Source organism: Typopeltis vanoorti, chromosome 8 (assembly GCF_054136105.1).
Source record: "Typopeltis vanoorti isolate ZY-2024b chromosome 8, IOZ_Tvanoo_1.0, whole genome shotgun sequence".
In the NCBI taxonomy this organism is placed as follows: Eukaryota; Metazoa; Arthropoda; class Arachnida; order Uropygi; family Thelyphonidae; genus Typopeltis; species Typopeltis vanoorti.
The window spans coordinates 22,976,774-22,998,825 of NC_143556.1; the positions used below are offsets into that span (position 1 = coordinate 22,976,774).

Genomic DNA, 22,052 nt, shown 5'->3' on the forward strand with positions numbered 1-22,052 from the left:
GAAAGAACGAGGTTTTTAATTGAAGATGGGCTAGTTGATCTCGTGCAAGGCAGCGGAGATTTTTTCCAGGAAATTTTTTAAATCCAAAAACCAGGTACATCGGCCAGAGAACACATGCAGTTAACAAAAAAACACTATGTAGTAAGTGGTAGATGGTGTAAGGCAGAGTACGGATGGTACATAACAGTGGATTACGTGGTGTGAGGTGGTCTCATGCGATGAGTACTTGGACTTAATGGAGTCGTCATGTAATAATAATAATATTGTCTAAATTTTCAAGGTGTTCATTGCATCACTTTTATAATGATAAAATTATTATTAAAACTTTTGAATACTTCTTAATGACAGGCAGATAAAAATAGTTCCCACTCACCACTAATCATGCTAAAAATATCGAAATATTCCAAAACAACAACAACAACACACACATTCCAATAAAAAACAAATTAACGGAGACATGATTCGAAGCTTTCACGGACGTCCTAATAAATTACACATAATCAACATTACCAATGAAAAGCGCATTTCATTAGTCGAAAGCTCTGTGTGTATGCTTGTTAGTCTTCTTTTATCATGGCTGATACGACAATTGTTTCAGTTCCCACAACGCCTAAGAAAAAAGCTGCTAAGAAGAAAATGAAAGTCCCTGATACTCCTAATCAATCACAAGCATCAGAAGTAATTACTGTGGATGTCGATAATAATGCCGCATCATTGGACGCGATCAGTTCGAATTGCACCGTAAACCTTGAGAACATTAGTCCTCTCATTCATAGTCATATGAAATCTCATACTGATAGCGATGGTCATATGTACATAACAGGCAGAGGTGCGACTGGATCTTTCAAGAGTATCTCAAAGAAAAAGAATAACCAGAAAGAAACGTCCATAAAAATTAAGAAGAGCCGAGCACCAAAAGACCCAAGTAAACCTAAAACTGAACGCAAGAAACGCAAGTCTGAAGCAAAAGCTGCAAAGAAAGCATCAAAGGAAAAATTGAAGAAGACGCCAACTAAAGCTAAAGCTCCAAAACCCAAGAAAGTAGTGATAAAATCTCCCAAGTCGAGTGCACCACCAAAGCAAGACCTTTCAGTTGATGGTCCCAAAACTTAATAGCTGAACTTGGAAAGGGCATTGAATTATTATTCTATTTCACTAATCACCTAGTTTCTGAACGTTCCATACGGTATGCCTATTCACTATTGTTAATGAAAAGATCAATATTTTAACTGTCATGTTACCTTTATCGTTTCGGTTAATTTTTGTTATGCTATGAGAAAATTCGTTTTTAAATTGTTTCTTTTATCAGTAACTAGCTAACAAGTGAATTATCCCCATAATAATAGCTTATGTGGATATCCACAGTTTTTTGTTGTTGTTTGTTTTTAAACAGGAATTGAAAATATGATAAATTAGTTTGTGCTTCAGTAACTTTGCTTCAATACTTTAATATTTTTAATTGATTTGTTCATATTTGCTAAGCGTATATTGGGATATATATATATATATATATATATATATATATATATATATATATATATATATAAACTAGTACTACTGCGAAATTAAATAAAGTTTCAGAAAATAACATGCTGTTTTCATTGATATTACCCTTAGTATAATAATCGTACAGAAGAGTTGATTGGTAGACTTATTAAGGAAATGTGGCACCATTATAATTACATCTGATATACGAATAATTATCGGTTAACTCCAACCTGTGAAATACCCATATTTATAGTAAGTTGCATTCAGCAACTTACTACACCCACCAAGTAGTCCATATACTCATGTAATGTCAGTGGCTTTAAACAATTTCTAAATAGAATGCTTCCCATGTTTTCATGGAAATAAAACACATATACCAAATTAAAAGGGAAAAAAGAAAGAAAGAAAATTTCCTTAAAAAAAATTAAAATTCCTCTTTTTTTTATCAGGTTTTGCTTTTGTTTACTTACTGTTATAAAGTACCTGCCAGTTCATTATTTGCCTAAGTGCTAATTAATGCAAATGCCATTCCTGTGCTTTGTACAGCAATGGCATTTGCATCATTGTGCTTTATACTCATTGATTTAGCCTTTTAGAGCAACGGCTATGGGTTACTGCTGCTGGGATATGAGATATATATATATATATATATATACAAGTTGAGGAGAAGTGCCATGATTGCAAATGAGACAGTTTGTAAATTATGCATTCAGTTTGTGTTTGTGAGTGAATTTGATAGACATAATGACTATATATGACTGGATTGCACTGAAATGGATTTGGAATTCATTATCTGAAGATCTGAAGAAAGCATTGTTCAGCTACAGTTTGGAAATGCAGTCAAGGAAACTTGGGGAGGGATGTTGCAGCCAAATGTGTGCGCGTGCGTGCATGCGTGCTCACAAACCCCCTTGAGATGAGTGGTGAGAGGAAGAATGATCGCATGTTGAGTGTAGTTCCACAGATCTCAAATTGAATAGAACAGTGCCAATTCAAGACACAAGAGTAATAAATAACTTTTATTATTAAAAGACCAGAAGATAAATGATAAAATATACAAAGAGCCAACAAGTTTCACTAGCCACTGTCTAGCATTTTCAAGGCTGAACTGGTGTGAAAACAAATGCATTGAGTTACATTTCAAAAAAAATATACACTTTAGTAACTGTTAGGCCGTTACATTTGATTATTCTGTTGGAAGGTGTGCATGTGTTCGAAAACTTCAGTCAGATACCAGTACATGACCACGCGTTTTATAGTTGTTTGCATATTGTAATTCTGTTGAACTGAGAGAGATGATGAGATTTTTCTATATGTCTTTAAGAACAATGCCCTGATTTCTATTTAAATTATTGCCTGTGCATAATACCACAGCTGCTTCTTTTAAAGTTCTGTATCTGTAGTCATTCTCGATGTAAGGCATAGAACTGTTTTTCCAATCTATAACGTGATTTGATGTTGAGAAATGATGTGCTAAACCAGATGTGATGATTCTATTATGATTGACATCTCCCATATGTTCCTTCTGTCTTATTTCAAAACTTCTCGAAGTCTGACCAATGTAAGAAAGGCCACACGTGCATGGAATTTCATATACTCCAGGACATTTGAAGAAAGGTACCTCATCTTTAGGTGAGATGAGGTACCTTTTTTTTTTTTGAAATGTAACTCAATGCATTTGTTTTCGCACCAGTTCAGCCTTGAAAATGCTAGACAGTGGCTAGTGAAACTTGTTGGCTCTTTGTATATTTTATCATTTATCTTCTGGTCTTTTAATAATAAAAGTTATTTATTGTAATACATCAGACCAAATATGTACAAGTTAAGTACACAAGAGTAATTTTGATTACTGCAATTTATGTATACTAATGTGAGAAGAATCTGGAGTAAGTGGAGGAGCAAATTTGGGCATTGATTACTTCATCTTAACTGCAAGTTATACACATTAGAATTAGTTGATGGAGGATATTATAATTATTAGAATGCAAGAGCTACAGTATTTTAAAAGAGGATAGAGAGAACAAAATAGAGTATTGCTGATAATAGCAATAACTGAAGCAAAAAACAGTATAGTATGCCGGGGCATGGTTGGCCAAGTGATTAGTGTATCCGCTCTCCAGCCAAAAGGCTGTGGGTTCGAATCCCACCATCTGCATGGATGTTTGTGATTGTCTGTGAAAATACTAGTGGTGGTGGTAGGCAGTAGATGGCACTGGTGTAGATGATGATGAAGAGATGTAGTTTAAGTGCTCTCTCTCGATGAGTCTTAGGACTCCCTGGAGGTGTCGTGTAATACTACTAATAATAAAAAGCGTATAGTAATTCAGCAGAAAGACAGAGAGAAGGCAGTGCATATGAGGCTATGGTAGTTTGTTGCTACTATAGTCCAAGTAGTGCAAAAGATGTGGATGGCATGCATTTGCAGATGAGCACAATAATAATTACTTGTTATGTCTTTGACTATAAGTGCATAGAATAAAAGGAGGAAATGGAATTTATACAGCCATTAAGAGATAATTAATTACTTGAAACAGTATGTGATGGAGGAAATCCAAGATTTGATAATGCAGTATATGCTGATAGCATCAGAACCAAGTTAGCCACAGCCACATTGGCCCAACTGGAGAGAATCATCAGGTAATCTTGACCTGTGAGATAGTCAAACATGTGGAATTTTCAGTTAAGAAGATGCACTGAAACTGCAGAATCAGTGATTATGACATGCTGGGAAGGTGGCTTTAAGCGATAAAAATCTTGGCATTTCAAAATCATTTGGCAGAATACTGCATGGAAGTCTGCTACATAAATTAGGATAGATATCAAACTGGTGAGATGCAAATGAGAAGAAATATGGAAATTAGAATACAAGATAACTGCTGTTTGATTAGGATGTTTTTTTAGTGTATAGGAAATGGTTAAGGTATGTTTGAAGGAAATGGTATCAGACTCTATATCTAGGATAGGAAGAATAAATCAAACAAGAGTTAACAGGATGAGTAGCATTGTTATCAAGTTCCTGCTGGGATATTCTTTCATGCTGTTTATGAAATACAACACCAAAAACAGCTACAGCATGAATGTGTTAAGTAGGCACTGCAGGAAAGAAAATGTTGTGGAAGATATATAAAGAGAATTGGTAAGCAGTAAAGCTCTGGCAAAAGGATGACCAGCATGGTATTGAAGACAAAACAAATTATGAGAGGAAATTCCATATTGTCTTAATACTGAATAGCAAGTAAAAGGAAGAATGATGGCAGAAAGATAACCTTATGTGATGAAAATGAGAGTGGATGCTGATAATAGGAAGTGACAGAAGCAAAAAAAGTGATTGTATTACTGAGTATTCCCTTTGTGAGGGTAATATCATCAATGAGGAGATGTTTTGACAGGATCACTGTGAGAATAGAGTTAGATGGGGGTGTTTAGAATATTGCATAATTTGAATCAAATATGATCATGAAATTAGATGGGATATCAGTCCATTTATTATGAGGATATGCAAGAGAATTGACAGTGCCTTTCTGACCATGCCAATTTAAGTCTTGGCAGAATAGTCCCATGGTGTAAAGGAGGTTTTCTCTAGGCCAATCAGTATCTTAAGAGTGGATTAAGATATTAGAGAAGTTAGTCAAATGCTGAATTCAGGAATGGGTGAATAGTAATATGATATCTCATGGGCAATGGAACAGCTTTGTGAAAGGGGGAGTTCTTAGTAATTTACTCACTTCTATAATCAAGTGACAACTTAGTCGGATAAAGGAAATAACTTCACGGTAATATTGCAGAAGTTTGCAAAAGCATTTGGCAGAATACTGCATGGAAGTCTACTACATAAATCAGGATAGATATGAAACTGGTGAGATGGAAATGAGATGAAGTATGGAAATTAGAATACAAGACAACTGATGTTTGATTAATTTTGACTGCTATCTAATGATTTGTATGTTAATGGCATAGAAATTATTCAGTGGTAAATATCCAGTTTTTCTTCTGTTGATGCAAAAATAAGTAGTGCAGCAGTTAATAAAGATTATGTGCTGATCCTCTGGAATGATCCTCTATGGCCAAAATCTTAAAGATTGTACTGCTACCTATAGACATACATATTTTGATGTGTGTAGATAGCAGCATGATCTTTGCTTAAAATCCAAATTTCAACACCTCACCTTTGACAACATGCAGTGTTGTTTTACAATGGATTTTGAAGCTGTCATAGGTGGGGTTGTTATTCAAAAAAAAGTAGATATTTAAAAAAAATTCACTGAGGTTTGTTGAAGGCAATTCAAAGCAAGCCCTAGAAAGCAGTTATGATCAAATAAATCAAATCCAACTCAGATTGCTTAAATAACAATGAAATTTAATAAGTGAATGCTTTGGTTTTCTTTTCAACTTTACCTTAGATTGGCTGGAGCAGCCCAAGAGAGTTACTTGAACCATCTTGTGAGAAAATGCTAGCAAGCAGTGAAACATCAAAAAAGATCTATATAATCAAGTGAAGTAACAAATTATTAAGAATTGTGTACTATCAGTAACTGAGCTATAGTTTCTAAGTGTTTCTAATAACATTCATTGCTAATTAAGTGGTAACTAGGATAGTTTTGTTTATTATTATTTATTATTATTATTCAGGCCTCCATGGAGTCATTGTTCTTAAGAAGGACCTCATCGTGGGAGGTCCTTCTTAAGAACATAAAGTCTGTCAAGACTCATCGAGGGGAGGTCCCCCCTAAGAAACACAAAGTCTATCATACTACTCCTTAAACTCGTTGACCGTTCTCGCTCTCACCACTCCAGGCAATGCATTCCACGGTTCAACCACCCCCCATGCAAAGAAACCACTCCTCACCCTCTTGCTCACAGTTCCCTAACTTCCAGGGATGGCCCTTTGTCATCACTCCTTCCCGCTGTTCAACCAAGCGAAAGAAATCCCCAGTGTCAAACCTGTAACCACCTCTCAACAGTTTAAAAGTCTCAATCATATCACCTCTCCTTCTTCTATCCACCAAACTCTGCAGTCCACATTCCCTCAGCCGATCCTCATAGCCAAAATTGTACAGTCCTGATACCATCTTTGTCATCCGTCTTTGTAACCTTTCCACAGTTAATTTATCCCCTTCAAATCCTGCACACCAAATCTGAGAACAATAATTTAAGTGTGGTCTGATCAGAGACTTATACAACGGAATGATAACCCTTTTATCTCTGCAGGTCAGTGTCCTTCTCATAATTGCAGCAATCCTCTGTATTACCTTCACCTTTGCAATATGTCCCCCTAAATTTCAGGTTTCTATCAATCATTAACCCCAGATCTCTTGTCTCCCGCTACTTCCTCCAGTATAACTCCTCCCATAGTGTATGCAACATCCCATCGATGTTTCCCAAACCTCAAGACCTTACATTTTGCTGCATTAAACTGACAACCCCATTCATTTGCCCATCTATCTAGCTTATTCAAATCCTCTTGCAGGGCTACCACATCTGCACTATTACTAATAATCCTTCCCAGCTTCGCATCATCCACAAACAACTGAATATCCCCTTGCAATCCACTAGCAATGTCATTGATATAAAGGTTAAACAATATAGGTCCTAGTACTGAGCCCTATGGTACCCCACTTGTAACCCTCTGCCTCCTTGAAACTGCTCCACCATACACAACTCTCTGATACCTATCAGACAGCCAATCCTGAATCCAGTTGACCAATCTGACATCCAGACCCATGTGCTGCAACTTAAATATCAGCTTATCATGTGGCACCCTGTCAAATGCCTTCGCTAAGTCTAAGAAAATTGCAGTATATGCCTTTCCCTCATCTAATGTTCTTGTAACTTTATTATAAAAGGCTAGCATATTGCTAAAACAAGAGCGCCCTTTCACAATTCCATGTTGACTCTCACAGATAACATTACCCTCATCTGCCCAATGCTGTATACGGTCTCTCACTACTTTCTCCAAGATCTTAACAACTACCGATGACACACAAACTGGCCTATAATTAGACACTTCCAGTCTGTTACCACCCTTATGCAATGGCACTATCTTACCTTCCTTCCATTCCCTGGGCACCTTTCCCACAGCCAGACTTTCATTGAAAAGCCAGGTTAAAGGCACTGTCAGGTTCCCTAGCACACTCTCTCAAAACTCGTGGTGAAATACCATCCAGTCCCAAAGCTTTACCGACATCCAGAGTGCTCAGTATCTGAAAGACACACTCCTCCTGTACCTCTAAACTTCGAACCTGCTCTGTCCCTCTAGTATTCAAATTGACTCCTCCAGGAGAGGAAATACTCCAATAAAGTGTTCATTGAACAATTCCACTATGTCCTCTGTATCAGTCACTCTATTCCCATTTTTATCCCACAATATCATTCTTCCACAGTCATTTCTCTTCCTACTGGCCACATAGCTAAAAAATTCCCTAGGATTTTCCTTGGAACTAAGGGCCATTCTTTTCTCATATTCCAGTTTCGCCTTCCTTACCATACTAGTCACTCTTCTGGCCTGTGTCTTATATTCTTCATGCATCTTCTCTTCACCTGTCTCCTTATATTTCTTCCATAGCCTCTTTTTCGCATGCAATTCCTGTTTAATATTGTTTGTCATTGACTTTACTCCAAATTGTGTCCTCTTCTTCACTCGTGGTATACAACTTACCATTGCTGCTAACAAATATTCTTTCATAATTTCCCATGCACTAATGATATCCCGGCCTTCCAATTCCTCCCTCCATGAAACTTCCCGAAGTTGACGTCTAAGACTATTATAATCACATGCTTTATAATTCCACATAAGTTCCCGTCTCTTTGATACACCTGCATGTCTATTCATTTTCCAAGTCAAAACCATATGGTCACTCTCTCCAACTGATGGGAGAGATGTCATCTCAGTTATTATCAACTCTTCTGATGCTATAACCAAATCCAAAACTCTTGAACCTCTTGTTCCCTCTGTTACATGTTGCCTAAGACAGAGGTTTGTTTGGTTAAGATATGATTTGAGCCTTGTAGTATATTTTTTGTTTGCTTCAGATGTTATTTCTGCCTATTAGAGTAGAAGCTTAGAACAAATGCATATGAAGATACCAAGAAGTTGTATTCCTGTTTAATCCTTTATTAAGCAAATGTAGAGTCACTTCACGACTGGGCTACTTGTATATGGAAGCTAATTACTTCACATCAGTTGCCTTAGTATTCCATAAGGCAATGCACATAACCTTACAGACATGCATAATACTGCATTATGGGAAGGGCCACCACCCAGAACAGTTTCAACCTTTGAGGTCTCATCAGTGGGAGCCAGACCCAGAAGTGATATTTCAATCTAGAATATTAATCCATAGTATTTTATTAATAAGATGTGACACCTTTTGACTACTTGTATATGGAAATATGACTTCTGCATTACTACCACACCCTACAGAGATGCTCAAGGCAGCCATGCAGGTCAGCTACTGGTCCAAACAATCTCCATCAAGCTGGAGCAATGACCAAAACTTATGCCGAGGCAGCACGAACAGAGGCTATCCCATCCCATGAACAAACAAGCTCTAATCTAACTTCTGTGTTAACCTTCTCACTAGCTACCATGCTACAAGAATTCAGCATGACAAATCCTTCACCATCCTTCACAGAAAGATTCCTACAAGATACCTACTCAATTTTGACAGTCCTCAACTATGAATAAAAGAAAGTATCAGCCTAACTCGCTCATGATTACTGCATGGAATGCAAACAGACCGAGCAACAAATTTCTGGAATTGCAAGAGTTCACTCAGAGACACAATCCTGACATAGCATTAGTTAATGAAACACATTTCAGGCCAGCTAATAACCCTAAATTACGGAACTACATTTTGTACAAAACAGATAGACTCACCAGCAGTGGAGGAGGACAGCCATTTACATTAAAAACTACCTAAGCCACAATGTCCTGACCATTCCACAAACCAAGAATCTAGAGATAACAGGCATTGAAGTTCATACTAAAAATGCTGGCAGTATCAAAATCTATGCTGTATGTATATAATCCACCCAGCATCCCATTACTGGTAGCTGACTTGGACTCCATTCTTGGCTCCACAGACTCCATCATCATGGCTGGTGACTTTAATGCCAAGCATACATCTTGGTATAACTCCACAATCAACGACAAAAGTCATACCCTTAACCATTACTCAACGCAAAATTCTGTTGTCATAGCAGGACCCACAGTTTACTGCAAGTAAACTGTGGGTCCTGCTATGACAATAGAACATTGTCATCCTCAGAAACATTGGATACCAATATCAATTGGAAACATTAAACGAACTCTCTTCCAACCACAACCCCATTCTGCTTAAACTCGGTACACAAGAGCAATTCTCGCCTCCACACACTTTCATATCTTGGGACAAGCTCTCCTGAATTCTCCCAGAGCACATTGGCCCAGTCCCTATTATTCACAATAAAGAGGAGTTAGACCTTGCTGTAAACAACCTAACCAGTCAAATCAAAAAAGCAATAAGATCGGTCATGAAAACCACAGTCTTTCACCCTAGCGGTCGGATCCCTGAAGAAATCATGGTCCTAATCAGGTTAAAAAACAAAGCCAGAAAGAGGTACTATAATATAAGAGCTCCTCAAGACAAAACAACTCTGAATAATTTAAACAAGTTCGTGAAGCCCTGCAAAAACATCGAAATCATGACTGGGAAACTAAGCTGTCGAACTTAAACCCAGAGGACAGATCGATCTGGAAATTCTTGAAAGCCCTCTGCACCAAAAGGCAAATGATACCTCCAATTCAGACTAATAAGGGAGTAACCCACTCTGATAGTGAAAAAGCAGAAGCTCTAGCTGACAACCTGGAAATTCAATGTAATCCCGCTTATGAAAACTTAAATATCCATCTTATCTACAAGATTCACCATCGAGTCAAGCAGGTGTTACAACAACAAAAGGATAACTCAGAACTCATCACATCCACCTCTCCAGCAGAAGTTATAAACATCATAACCGATCTGAACAACAATAACAAGGCCCCAGGCCCAGATGGCATCTCGAACAGAATAATCAAACTACTCCCCAGAAGAGCCATTGTACAGCTAGTCAACATAATCAATGCCATCCTCAGACTCAGGCATTTTCCTGTAAGTTGGAAAATGGCAGACATCATGCCAATCAAAAAGATTGGTAAGAACTCTCAACTCCCTGAAAGCTACAGACCTATCAGTCTTCTACCCAGCCTTGGAAAGGTGGTGGAAAAAGTCATCCTTACAAGGCTTCAAAGAGCAACTGATAAGCTAGGAATTATTCCAGACAATCAGTTCGGTTTCAGAAAAAATCACAGTACTACTCAACAAATACACCGACTGGTGGAACACATTACAAAAGGTTTCAGCTGGAACCTCCACACAGCTGCAGTCTTTATAGATGCTGCAAAGGCTTTCGACAAGGTGTGGTATCAGGGTCTTCTCTACAGAATCATCAAATTCAATGTCCCAATTAACCTTGTAAAAATAATTAACTCTTATCTGAAAGACAGATTCATACAAGTCAAAATAAATGAAACTCTTTCAACCAGATGCAAGATCTTGGCAGGAGTGCCACAGGGCTCACTTCTGGCCTCCTGCTATTTTCTATCTACATAGCTGATATCCCTAAAAACCCTAATTCAACAATCACTGTGTTGTATGCCGATGATACTGCTTCATTAGCAAGATCTTGCAGCCACAAACTAGCTATCAGTAGACTTCAAAACAATATCCATATATTGGAGAAATGGCTGATGGACTGGAGGATCCAAGTAAACCCACTGAAGAGTTCAGCCATACTGTTCTCTAGGAAGAAATTTCAGACCAATGAAGACATACACCTGCTAGGAGTCAAGATTCCATGGCAGAGCAAAGTAAAATATCTTAGTGTAATGCTTGACAAAAAAACTTCAGTTCACCAATCACATAAAACACGTGAGTTCCAAGACATCGAAAGTAATCACACAACTCTACCCCATGATCAACAGAAGAAGCAATCTGGATACCCTGAACAAACTACTCATATACAAGATGGTAATATGCCCAGTCATCACTTACGCATCTCCTGCATGGAGCCACACCTTGCATACTAATATTCTAAAACTGCAGAGGATACAGAGAAAATTCCTGAGAATGATCCTGGATGCCGTATGGTTCATTAGAAACACTCAGATTCACAGAGAAGTCAACATTCTCTACATCACATCCTTCCTTCATGACCTTGCAGAAAAGTACTTCACCAAGACAAGCAATCATCCAAACCCCCTGATCAGGCAAGCTTCAGATTACAATGAAGCAGAATTCTGCAAATACAAAAGACCCAAGTCAATTCTATGCTCAGCTGAACATAGCTAATCTCAGCCCATCCAGGGCGAGCTTAAAGCTCAATAACTCTCCATTCAAAGAACTTCCCTCTCAGACAAAGGGGAATATGAAAAGCATATATGCTTCACCCATCAAACCAATAATGTTCTGCATCTGCATTACTGCATTACATGGTATCACTTCTGCTTCTGGCTCCTACTGATGAGACCTCAATAAAGGTTGAAACTGGTCTGGATAGTGGTCCTTCCTATAATACATGTCTGTAAGAATATGTGCATGGCATTATGAGATACTAAGGTAATCGATGTGAAGTCATTAGCTTCTATGTACAAGTAGCCCAGTCGAGAAGTGACTTCACACACAAACTTTGTTTGCTTAAACTTGGATAAAGGATTAAACCAAGAATATAACTTCTTGGCATCTTCAAATTATAGTATAACCAAGTGAAAAAACTTTCAATATCTATCTAGAACAAATTCACTTATGTATCTCGCCTTATTCTCTTTCTAAACTAAACCTGATGCTCAATGCAAGGTGCATGTCTGCAAAGTCAAGCAACCATCCAAATGGTAGATAATTAGTTCCATGTATCTGGCTGTGATGACCAAAAACCAGATCTAAAATCTAAAATTTGCCACAATACCTATATTCTTCTTATTATTCACCCTTCATTCATTACAATATCCACTGTTTTCACACTTTTGTATTGGCTGAATACACTTGCCATTCTGGTAGTGCATTCTACTCACTTTATTACCTTCCATGTAAAAAATGTATTTCTCTCTCCCGTTCTTGCCGTATTATAAAACTTCCAAGGAGTGCCAGTATTCTTATTCCCAACCTTTGGGAGATCCAGTAGTATTAATTTGATAATAATTTCAATCATATCATGTCTCTTTCATCAATTTCTGCAGACCACAATTCTCTTAGCTTATCTTTGCATAAAGCAACTCTTCAGGATTTCTTCCTTCCTCAGAATCCAGGTATCTAAACTTTTTTTTTTATTTCTAACAATTTTTTACAAATTGGTGACAGTGACCATGAAGTGATTACCTGGGTGCTTGCCAGCAGTGTGAGGACCTCTGTGAGAAAAGGGAATATGTGGAACTACAAGGGTGGTGATTATGAGGAGCTCAGGTTACCTCTCGAAACCTGAGGTTTCAAGAGGTCTCCTGAACTCCGGAGACCTCAGCTATCTGGAAAAGAGAACAGTGCAGCTTGGGGGATATTCGAGAACTATCTAATAGAAGCAATGTCTAAATGTATTCCAAGGGTCAGAAGGTTAAATAAAGTAGGTGTGAAATGGATGAATGAAGAGATTAAGCATGTGATACAGAGAAAAAGGACATTATGGAGGCCGCAAAAGAGAAGTGGTAATAACTAATTCCATGAGGATTACAAAGATCACGCAAGGCAAATGACTTGGTTGATAAGGGTAGCAAAAGTGAGGTATGAGCAGCAGTTAGCTAATGAAGCCAAAAAGAATCCTAGGAAGTTCTTTCGATATGTAGCCAGCAAAAAAAATAATGATTATGGAAGGATGACATTGATTGGAGAAAATTGTATAAGGACAGCTGTTGCTAAAGATATAGTGGAGATACATAATGAACAGTTCATAAAGGGCTTTCATTCTTGTGAATGCGACTTCATGGAGAGATTGAAAACAGTTGATGATGGGGAGGAGAGACTGACTGTAAGTGAGCAAGAGGTGTATGCAGAGTTCAGCAAACTTGATGTTAATAAGGCTGTGGGATTTGATAATATATCAGCACATATTCTGAAGGAATGTGCCACAGAGTTGATATCTGCCTTGACATATTTTTGTAATATGAGTTTTGCACTGAGTCAAGTTCCTAAGGAGTGGAAGGAGGACAAGATTGTGCTGCTTCATAAGGGAGGTGATAGAACTCAAGCATCAAATTAAAGGCCTATCTGTGTTTCAGGTGTTGTGGTTAAGTTGTTGGAGAAGCTTGTAAGAATTAGGATCCAGAATTTGGTATTATCTTTGATGGACAGCATGGATTTGCTAAAGGGAGGTCATGTTTTAGTAATCTACTTAATTATTACAATAAGGTGACTGCTTCCTTGGACAGAGGAGAGGGATATATAGTAATATACTTAGATTTCGCAAAGGCTTTTGATAGATTACCGCATGATCATGCGGTAATCTAGAGCAGATGGGGTTGGATATTAGATTAGTGCATCGGATCAGAAACTGACTATCTGATAGGTATCAGCATGTTGTGTATGGAGGAGCAATATCCTGGGAAAGGAAAGTCACTAGTGGTGTACCTCGGGTGTCTGTTTTAGGGCCATTACTGTTTAACTTGTATGTTAATGATATTGGCGAAGATTTGGATGGAGATATTCAGTTGTTTGCAGATAATGCAAAGTTGGGACGAACTGTGAAGAGTAGAGAAGATGTTGTGCTTACAAGAAGATTTGAATAAATTGAGTGATTGGGCATGGGAATGGGGATGCGAGTTCAGTGTTGCAAAATGTAAGGTTTTAATATTTGGGAAACAAAGATGGGATGTTGAATTTATTCTTGGTGGGGATATATTTTAGAGGTGGAGGAAATAAGAGATCTTGGGGTGATAGTGGATAAGGATCTGAAATTTAGGGGACACATTGCCAAAATTGTGAAGACAACACAAAGACTTCTGGGAATGATGCAGGGGACACTGACTTGTAGAAGTAGGAAGATTCTTGTTCCATTGTATAAGGCTTTGATTAGGCCACACATGGACACTGTGCCCAGATTTGGTCACCTGGTTTTCAAACAGATGAAGAGATGTTTGCAATGGTCCAGAGGTGACTGACTAAGGTAGTTTCTGACCTCTGAAATGTCGAATATGAGGATAGATTGAGAAGATGCAATTTACAGAGTCTAGTGGATAGGAGGAAGAGGGGAGATATGATAGAGACCTACAAGTTTGTAAGGGGTTGTTATAAGATCAGTGTTGGAGAATTTCTACAGAAAACAATGGGAGATCTGGGAAGAACCAGAGGTCATCCCTGGAAACTGTATAAAGAGGGAGTGAGAAGCAGGTTTTTTGCATGCAGAGTTGTGAATGATTGGAATGCCCTGCCTGAGAATGTGATGTCTGCAGAAAATTTGGGTGTGTTTAAGGTGTGGTATGATGAGCCATGTATATGATAAAAGTTCCTCCTAAATGAGTCTTTGATTCCATGGTATCTTGGGGTAATAATAATAATAGTACCCAAAAATATTGTAATTTACTTTCTACAATTGCTAGTGCTTTGTGGCTCTAGAAATCTGGATGTAATGACTACTCCATTCAGGCTCTACATCACTGAAAAAACTGTATTCAGCATTTTGTGATCATTCTCAATTTCGACATTCGCTCACTTCAAGGTACCTGCTCTTATGCCAACTTGCTCTTCTCCCCCCATTATCTCTAGTTTTACTTGATGTTGGTCTTTCATTGACAAGACTTTCTCCAAATACCTAATTTAAATCTCAGCCATCAAATTCACTGTACACGTCTTAAAGAGTTCTACAATCAACTGTGGGTCTAGTAAATCCCTTAGCAATTTGCTTCTTTTCTTCATTGAAGAAAATCAGCCTCTATCATGTGCGTTTTGTAAGAATAGGTTACGCTAATCTTGAAAGAGAGAGAGAGGGAGGGGTAGATATAGGTATAGTGGCGTGGCTCGAGTACAGAATGTTGGTTTTGGTAGATTCACCTCCATAACACAGAGATTGTTATGTTTGCATACAAATGTAAGGAGTATTTGAAATAAGAGAACTGAGTTTTATTGCATTGATTGAGGCAGTATAACTTGGTTGTCTGAGAATAATTACTGCTGGGAATAGAAATGGAAAGTTATTACAATTTTCCGGAAGATAGAAAGGTGAAAAGAGAAGGGGGAGTGCTGTTAATGATTGTTGAGGAATTGTTTATGGAAGTTGATAGTACACATGCAGATTTTGAATCTGTGTGTGTGAATTGAAATTAATAGGCTAGTATATCTTATAGGAGGCCAAGGAATGTAGAGAGTACTGAACTGTAAAATGTTTAAGCAAATTGTAATAAATTTAGTTTAATAATCCTTTATCTTTCTCTAAATCCAGAGTAATTTAATAATAAGGTGGTACACCGGTTGGCAACTCATATAGGTAAATATGACCACTCCATTGCTTGTGCCTTAGTGTCACCATTTCTGGATCTGCCTCCCACTGATGAGACCTCAATAAAGGTCGAAACCAGTCTGGGTAGTGGCCCTTCCCTTAATGCATATCATTATACATGTCCGCAAGGAGATGTGCTTTGCATGGTGGGAGATGCTGAGACAAGGAGTGATGAGAGCGTGGTCCACCTTTGCTATGAGTTGCCAATAGTTGTACCACCTTGCCTCAGTCCTGAAGATATTTTCAAGCTCAAACTTTGTTTGCTCACACTTGGATAAAGGATTAAACTAAATTTATTATAGTCTAACCAAGTGCAAAATAAACTTCCAACATCTTTAAGCAAATTGGTTAGGCATGTAAAAAAAAAAAAGTTAATCCTGATGAAAGACTTTAATTACAGTAGTATAGAATGGAAAGAGGAGATGGTGTACAGGAACAAGGAAAGTAAGATGAATTTCTGAAGGATAAATATCTTAAGCAGCATGTGACTGAAACAACTAGATGTTTTATGTTGAATTTGGTGATCATTTCACTAGATGTAGTTGTTGTTGTTAATGAGGTATTAACACTGCCACTGGTTGGTGAGTATGATCATGAGATACATATTTGGGAAGTGGTGAAACAAGAAAAGGTTACTGCCAAAAAAGGAAATATGTGGAATTATAAGATGAGCGATTATGGGAAATACTGCAGTCAACTAGCATCAATACATGGAATAGATGAACTGTGCAGAAAAGATGCTGACAATGCATGGAATGCATAAGGCAGTATCTGACATGCACAATGTATAACTGCATATCAAGTAAACAGTAGGAGCAAAGTGAATGAACAGGGAAATCAAGCTATAAGATAGTGATCAGATCCATGAGGAGTATAAAGTGCAGGCTAGGAAGGTGACAAGCATGGTAAAGAAAGAAAAGGTGTGGTATGTGCTGGTCAGGCCAAATTTAATTGAAGGGAATTCTGCTATATGGCAAGCAAGAGGAAGAATAATGTCAGGTTGACACTAGTGGATAGTTAATTCCCTTCAGGAAGATTTGAATAGCTTTTGGCTTCGACAAAGGAGTGGGGTTGTAGTTTCAATATTAGTAAGTGCAAGGTGTTGCATCAGTGTATATCATACTGGTGTAAAGGATACTGTGCAATATGTAGAAGAGAGGCAAGTAGTAACAGAATTGCAAGCGAAAGAATCAGTATCAGGTGTTGATTGGATTATATGTTAATAAGATAGTAGGAATGGATGACATAACATGTATTTTTAAAGAATGCTCATAACAGTTATGCTCTTGTCCTGGTTATTTAATAAAAATCTTGCACTGGGTAAGGTTCCGAAGGAGTGGAAAAAAGTCAAAATAATATCACTCTACAAGCATAGTTCTAGGACAGAAGTTTCCAATTATAAACAAGTCTATATAAATGCAGTTGTATTCAAGGTGTTGGAGAGATTGGTTAGGAATAGAATAAAGATTGGTTGGATGGACATAATGTTCTTTATGATGGTCAGCATGTATTTGTAAAGGGTCGGTCATGTTTTAGCAATTTCCTTGCATTGTATGATAAGGTAATGAATGTGTTAGATAAAGAAGAATCATATACATTGATATTCTTGGAATTTGCAAAAGCCTTTCATTGATTACCACATGATAAATTGGTGTACAAGCTGCAGAGGATTGGAATGGATAGTATATTGGTTAGATGGTTGGGAGATTGACTCTCTGAATGATACCAGCAAGTTGTGTGTATGATGTAGCAGTGTTTCAAAAAAAGGTGGGTAAAACCAGTGGCATGCCCCAGGATTCTTTACTTGGGCTCCTGCTGTTTAACTTATTTGTACATCTCTGGAAGCTGTATAAGAAGGGCATGAACAAGGGAGTGAGAAGCAGGTTTTTTCCATGCAGAGTTGTGAATGCCTTGCCTGAGAGTGTGGTGTCTGAAGAGAATTCGAATGTGTTTAAAGCAAAGGTATGATGAGCTGTGTGTATGACAAAGGGACCTCCTAGATGAGTCATTGACCCCATGGGGTCTTAAATCCTATCCTAATTTAAGCTCACGCATAGACCTACACTTTTTACTGTGTAGGCAATTGGAACGAGATCCTACGGAATAGGTTGGTTACTCCTTTTTCCCGGAGGTATCCTATGTCTGTAGAGGTGTATGTTCATGGGGCTGGTTTGCCTGCGTGCGGGAGAAAAACCCTGCATCCACGCCCAAGACCGGCTAACTTGGTTATGTCTGAGAAAGATCCTTAAGCTCCTCACATTGGCAATGGGAATCGAACTCAGGACATTCCTTTCCCAAGCATACGGTTGCGAAGTGCATAGCCACTCAGCTAACTGTGTGGACAAGATAATAATAATAATAATAATAATAATAAATGGTATAACATGTGGATCGACTGGGGATCTTTAGTTGTTTGCTGATGAAGCAAAGTTGAGGAGAATTATAAGTAGCACTACTGATGTTTAATTCCCTTCAGGAAGATTTGAATGGATTTTTGGCTTGGTGTTGCATTTTAGAATGCAGAAATATTAGACTGTGTATTTATACTGATGGTGCTGTACTGCGGGAAGTGAATGAGATTTAAGATCTGGAAGATGATTGAATGTAGACTGAATTTAGAGGGCAATATTGCAAGTGATGCAAAAACTGCACATCGTAGTGCCACTATGCTAAGAAGTACACTAACATGTAGAGATATGGAGGTAGTTCTGCCATTGTATAAAGTATTAGTCAGACCACACTTCGACTGTTGAGCTCAGATTTGTTCACCTGGTTTTCACTGTTAGAAGGTTCAGAAACTAGTGACGAAGACATTGCCAGTTCTCTGGAATGTTGGCTATGGAGAGAGAGAGAGATTAAAGGAATGTGAATTATAGTTTGGTGGATAAGAAGGAAAAGATTATATGATAGAGAAATTGAAGTTATTAACACCAAACCTCCAAATTTCCTGTGATGAGTCAAAAAAACTCATCACAGGAGACATACACTGTTATATACAAAATCCATCAAACTGTGCTTTAAACTCATTAAATGTATCTGCATTCACCACAATGTCAATGCATTCCACTTGCCAACCATTCTTCATACAAGGACTTACTCCTTATGTCCCCTCTCACACCCTCCTTGCACAGCTTCCAAGTATGACCTCTTGTTCTCTTCCCTTCTCCCATTCTGGGAAAATTTCTTCCACATTAACCTAGTAACACCCTTTACTAACTTAAGTGTCTCAATCATATCCCTTCTCTTACTCCTATTCAGAAGGCTTTGCAAACTGCATTCATTCCCTCAATCTGTCCTCATATCCCAAAGACCAGTTATAACCTCAATCAGTCTTCATTGAACTCTTTCCAATATATATATCCTCTTCTGTGAAAACCAGGGGGACCAAATTTGTGCACATTAATCCATATGAAGCCTGATGGAACTATGAAACTTATACAATATAACCAGAACCCCTTTATTTCTACACGTTAAGGTCATCTGCATCATTACCATAATCTGATGTCACTTCTTCACAACTTGTGCAATGTAACCTCTGAACTTTTGATCCTCCTCCACTCTAAGGTCTCTTATCTCCTCAACTTCCTCCAAAATTTTCCCACCAAGTGTATACCTTGCATCGCATTGTTGCCTACCAAATTTCAGAACTTTACACTTTGCATCATTGAATTGACAGTTGTTGCCCACTCATACAATCTGTTCAAGTCCTCCTGTAAGACTACATCTACTTGATTCCTCATCACTCTCTCCAGTTTTGCATCATCTGCAAACAGTTGTATATCACTAGTTAAACCCATCTCAGTATCATTAATATACAAATTAAATAAGAATGGTCCCAAAAACAGACCCCCTGCTGCACACCACTAGTGACTTTCCTCTTTTGAGATATTATAGTGTCCCCCATACCCAACTTGCTGATAACTATCTGATAGCCAGTCACCTATTCAGCTCACTAGGCTATCATCCAATCCCATCTGCTTCAGTTTAGTTACCAACTTGTGGTATGACAATCTATCAAAAGCTTTTGCAAAATCAAAGTACCCACTGTGTACACATATCTCCCTTAACTAATACATTCGTCACCTTGTTATAGTACATAAGTAAGTTGGTAAAACACAACTTACCTTTAACAAACCCATGCTGACAACCACAGAAAATAACACTGTTATCAACCTATGTTTGTATCCTATTTCTGACCAGCTACTCTAATCCTTAGCTACAGCTCCAGATATACAAATTGGCCTATAATTTGTTGCCTCAAACTTATCAACCACTTTGTGAAGTGGAACAGTTTTGCTTTCTTTCCACTCTGTTGGGAATTGTACTGTTGCAAACTTGTTAAACAGGTAGACTAAGGCTGATGCTAATTTCTTGGAACATTCCCTCAAGACACGTGGTGATATGTCATCAAGTCCTATTGTCTTATTGATATATAACTTAACTCCTCATATATTATTATTATTCAGGCCTCCATGGAGTCAAAAGACTCATCGCGGGAGGTCTTTCCTAGGAAACACAAAGTCTATCATACCACTCCTTAAACTCACTGACCGTTCTCGCTCTCACCACTCTATTAGGCAATTCATTCCATGGTTCAGCCACCCTCCATGCAAAGAAAATACTCCTCACCTTCTTGCTCACAGTTTCCTTTCATAACTTCCAGGGATGGCCCCTTGTCATCACTCCTTCCCGCTGTTCAACCAAATGAAAGAACTCCCCAGTGTGAACCCTGTAACCACCTCTCAATAGTTTAAAAGTCTCAATCATATCACCCCTCCTTCTATCCACCAAACTCTGCAGTCTGCATTCCCTCAGCCGATCCTCATAACTAACATTGTACAGTCCTGAAACCATCTTTGTTATCGGTCTTTGTACCCTTTCCACAGTTAATTTATCCCCTTCAAATCCTGGGGACCGAATCTGAGAACAATAGTCTAAGTGTGGTCTGTTCAGGGTCTTATACAACGGAATGATAACTCTTTTATCTCTGCAGGTCAGCGTCCTTCTCATTATTGCAGCAATCCTCACCATTTGCAATATGTCCCCTAAATTTCAGGTTTCTATCAATCATCAACCCCAGATCTCTTGTCTACCCTACTTCCTCCAGTATAGCTCCTCCAATAGAGTATGCAGCGTTCCATTGATGTGTCCCAAATCTCACAACCTTACATTTTGCTGCATTAAACTGAATGTGCTGATACCCCATTTATTTGCCCATCTGTCTAGCTTATTCAATATACTTCTTCAATATACGTATACTTCTTGCTTGCTCACCATTAAGTATTCTTTCATTTCATTCCATTCTCTACACATGAGCTTCTGATTTCACACTAAGGATGAAAACACCCTGATGAAGTGATCACTGAATACCTCAACTATGTCCTCTGCAGATGTTACCAATCTCCCACTTTCATCCATTAACATCATCTTACCATAATCATTCTTCTTTCTACTAGCCAGATATTGAAAAAACTCACGAGGATTTTCTAGGTCTGATTTGCTAATTTCTGTATAATGCACTTTTGTTGTCCACATTAACCACGTCACTCACCTGGCCTGCTCTTTATATTGTTCATGCATCTATTACTATTATTTATCTTGTAGTGCCTCCAGAGTGCCTTCTTCCAGATTTCATGCTTTATCTCCTCATTCATCCATTTTAAACCTACCTTATTCAGCTTTTTGACATTCGGAATACATTCACACATTGATGCTATGATGTATTTCTTTGTCAATTCCCAAGCAGCATTTATTTCCTTACTGCTCAACTCCATATTCCATGCTATAACTCCAAACTGTCTTCTAAGCTTCTCATCCTCTTGTACTGCCACATATATCCTTTCCTCACAGAAGTCACAGTTATATCCTATGATGAAATGATTAGGTCTAAAACTCTTGATCCTTGTGTGCCTCCTTTACGTGAGTGAAGAGATTTTATTGGATTGATCCAGGGGGATTATAAAAATAGTAGAAATTGAGAAATGAAAAACCAGAGGCCATCCTGAAAAGTCATGTAAAGTGTAGTGAAGAGGGGTGTGAGGAGTAGATTTTTTACAAGAAGAATTGTGAAT

At 38.1% G+C, this 22,052-nt stretch overlaps 1 protein-coding gene across 1 annotated transcript; it reads left to right on the plus strand.

Annotated features, from left to right (window-relative positions):
- Positions 1–571: 571 nt before the first annotated feature.
- On the plus strand, positions 572–1,315 carry LOC150103847 (uncharacterized). The gene has a single exon (XM_090397030.1). The coding sequence runs from the start codon at positions 574–576 to the stop codon at positions 1,111–1,113; it is 540 nt and encodes a 179-aa protein (XP_090253156.1). The 5' UTR covers positions 572–573; the 3' UTR covers positions 1,114–1,315.
- The last annotated feature ends 20,737 nt before the right edge of the window (positions 1,316–22,052 follow it).

Bases quoted from the DNA above. Each gene is read 5' to 3' on its own strand.
- LOC150103847 (XM_090397030.1), top strand. From the start codon at position 574: ATGGCTGATACGACAATTGTTTCAGTTCCCACAACGCCTAAGAAAAAA.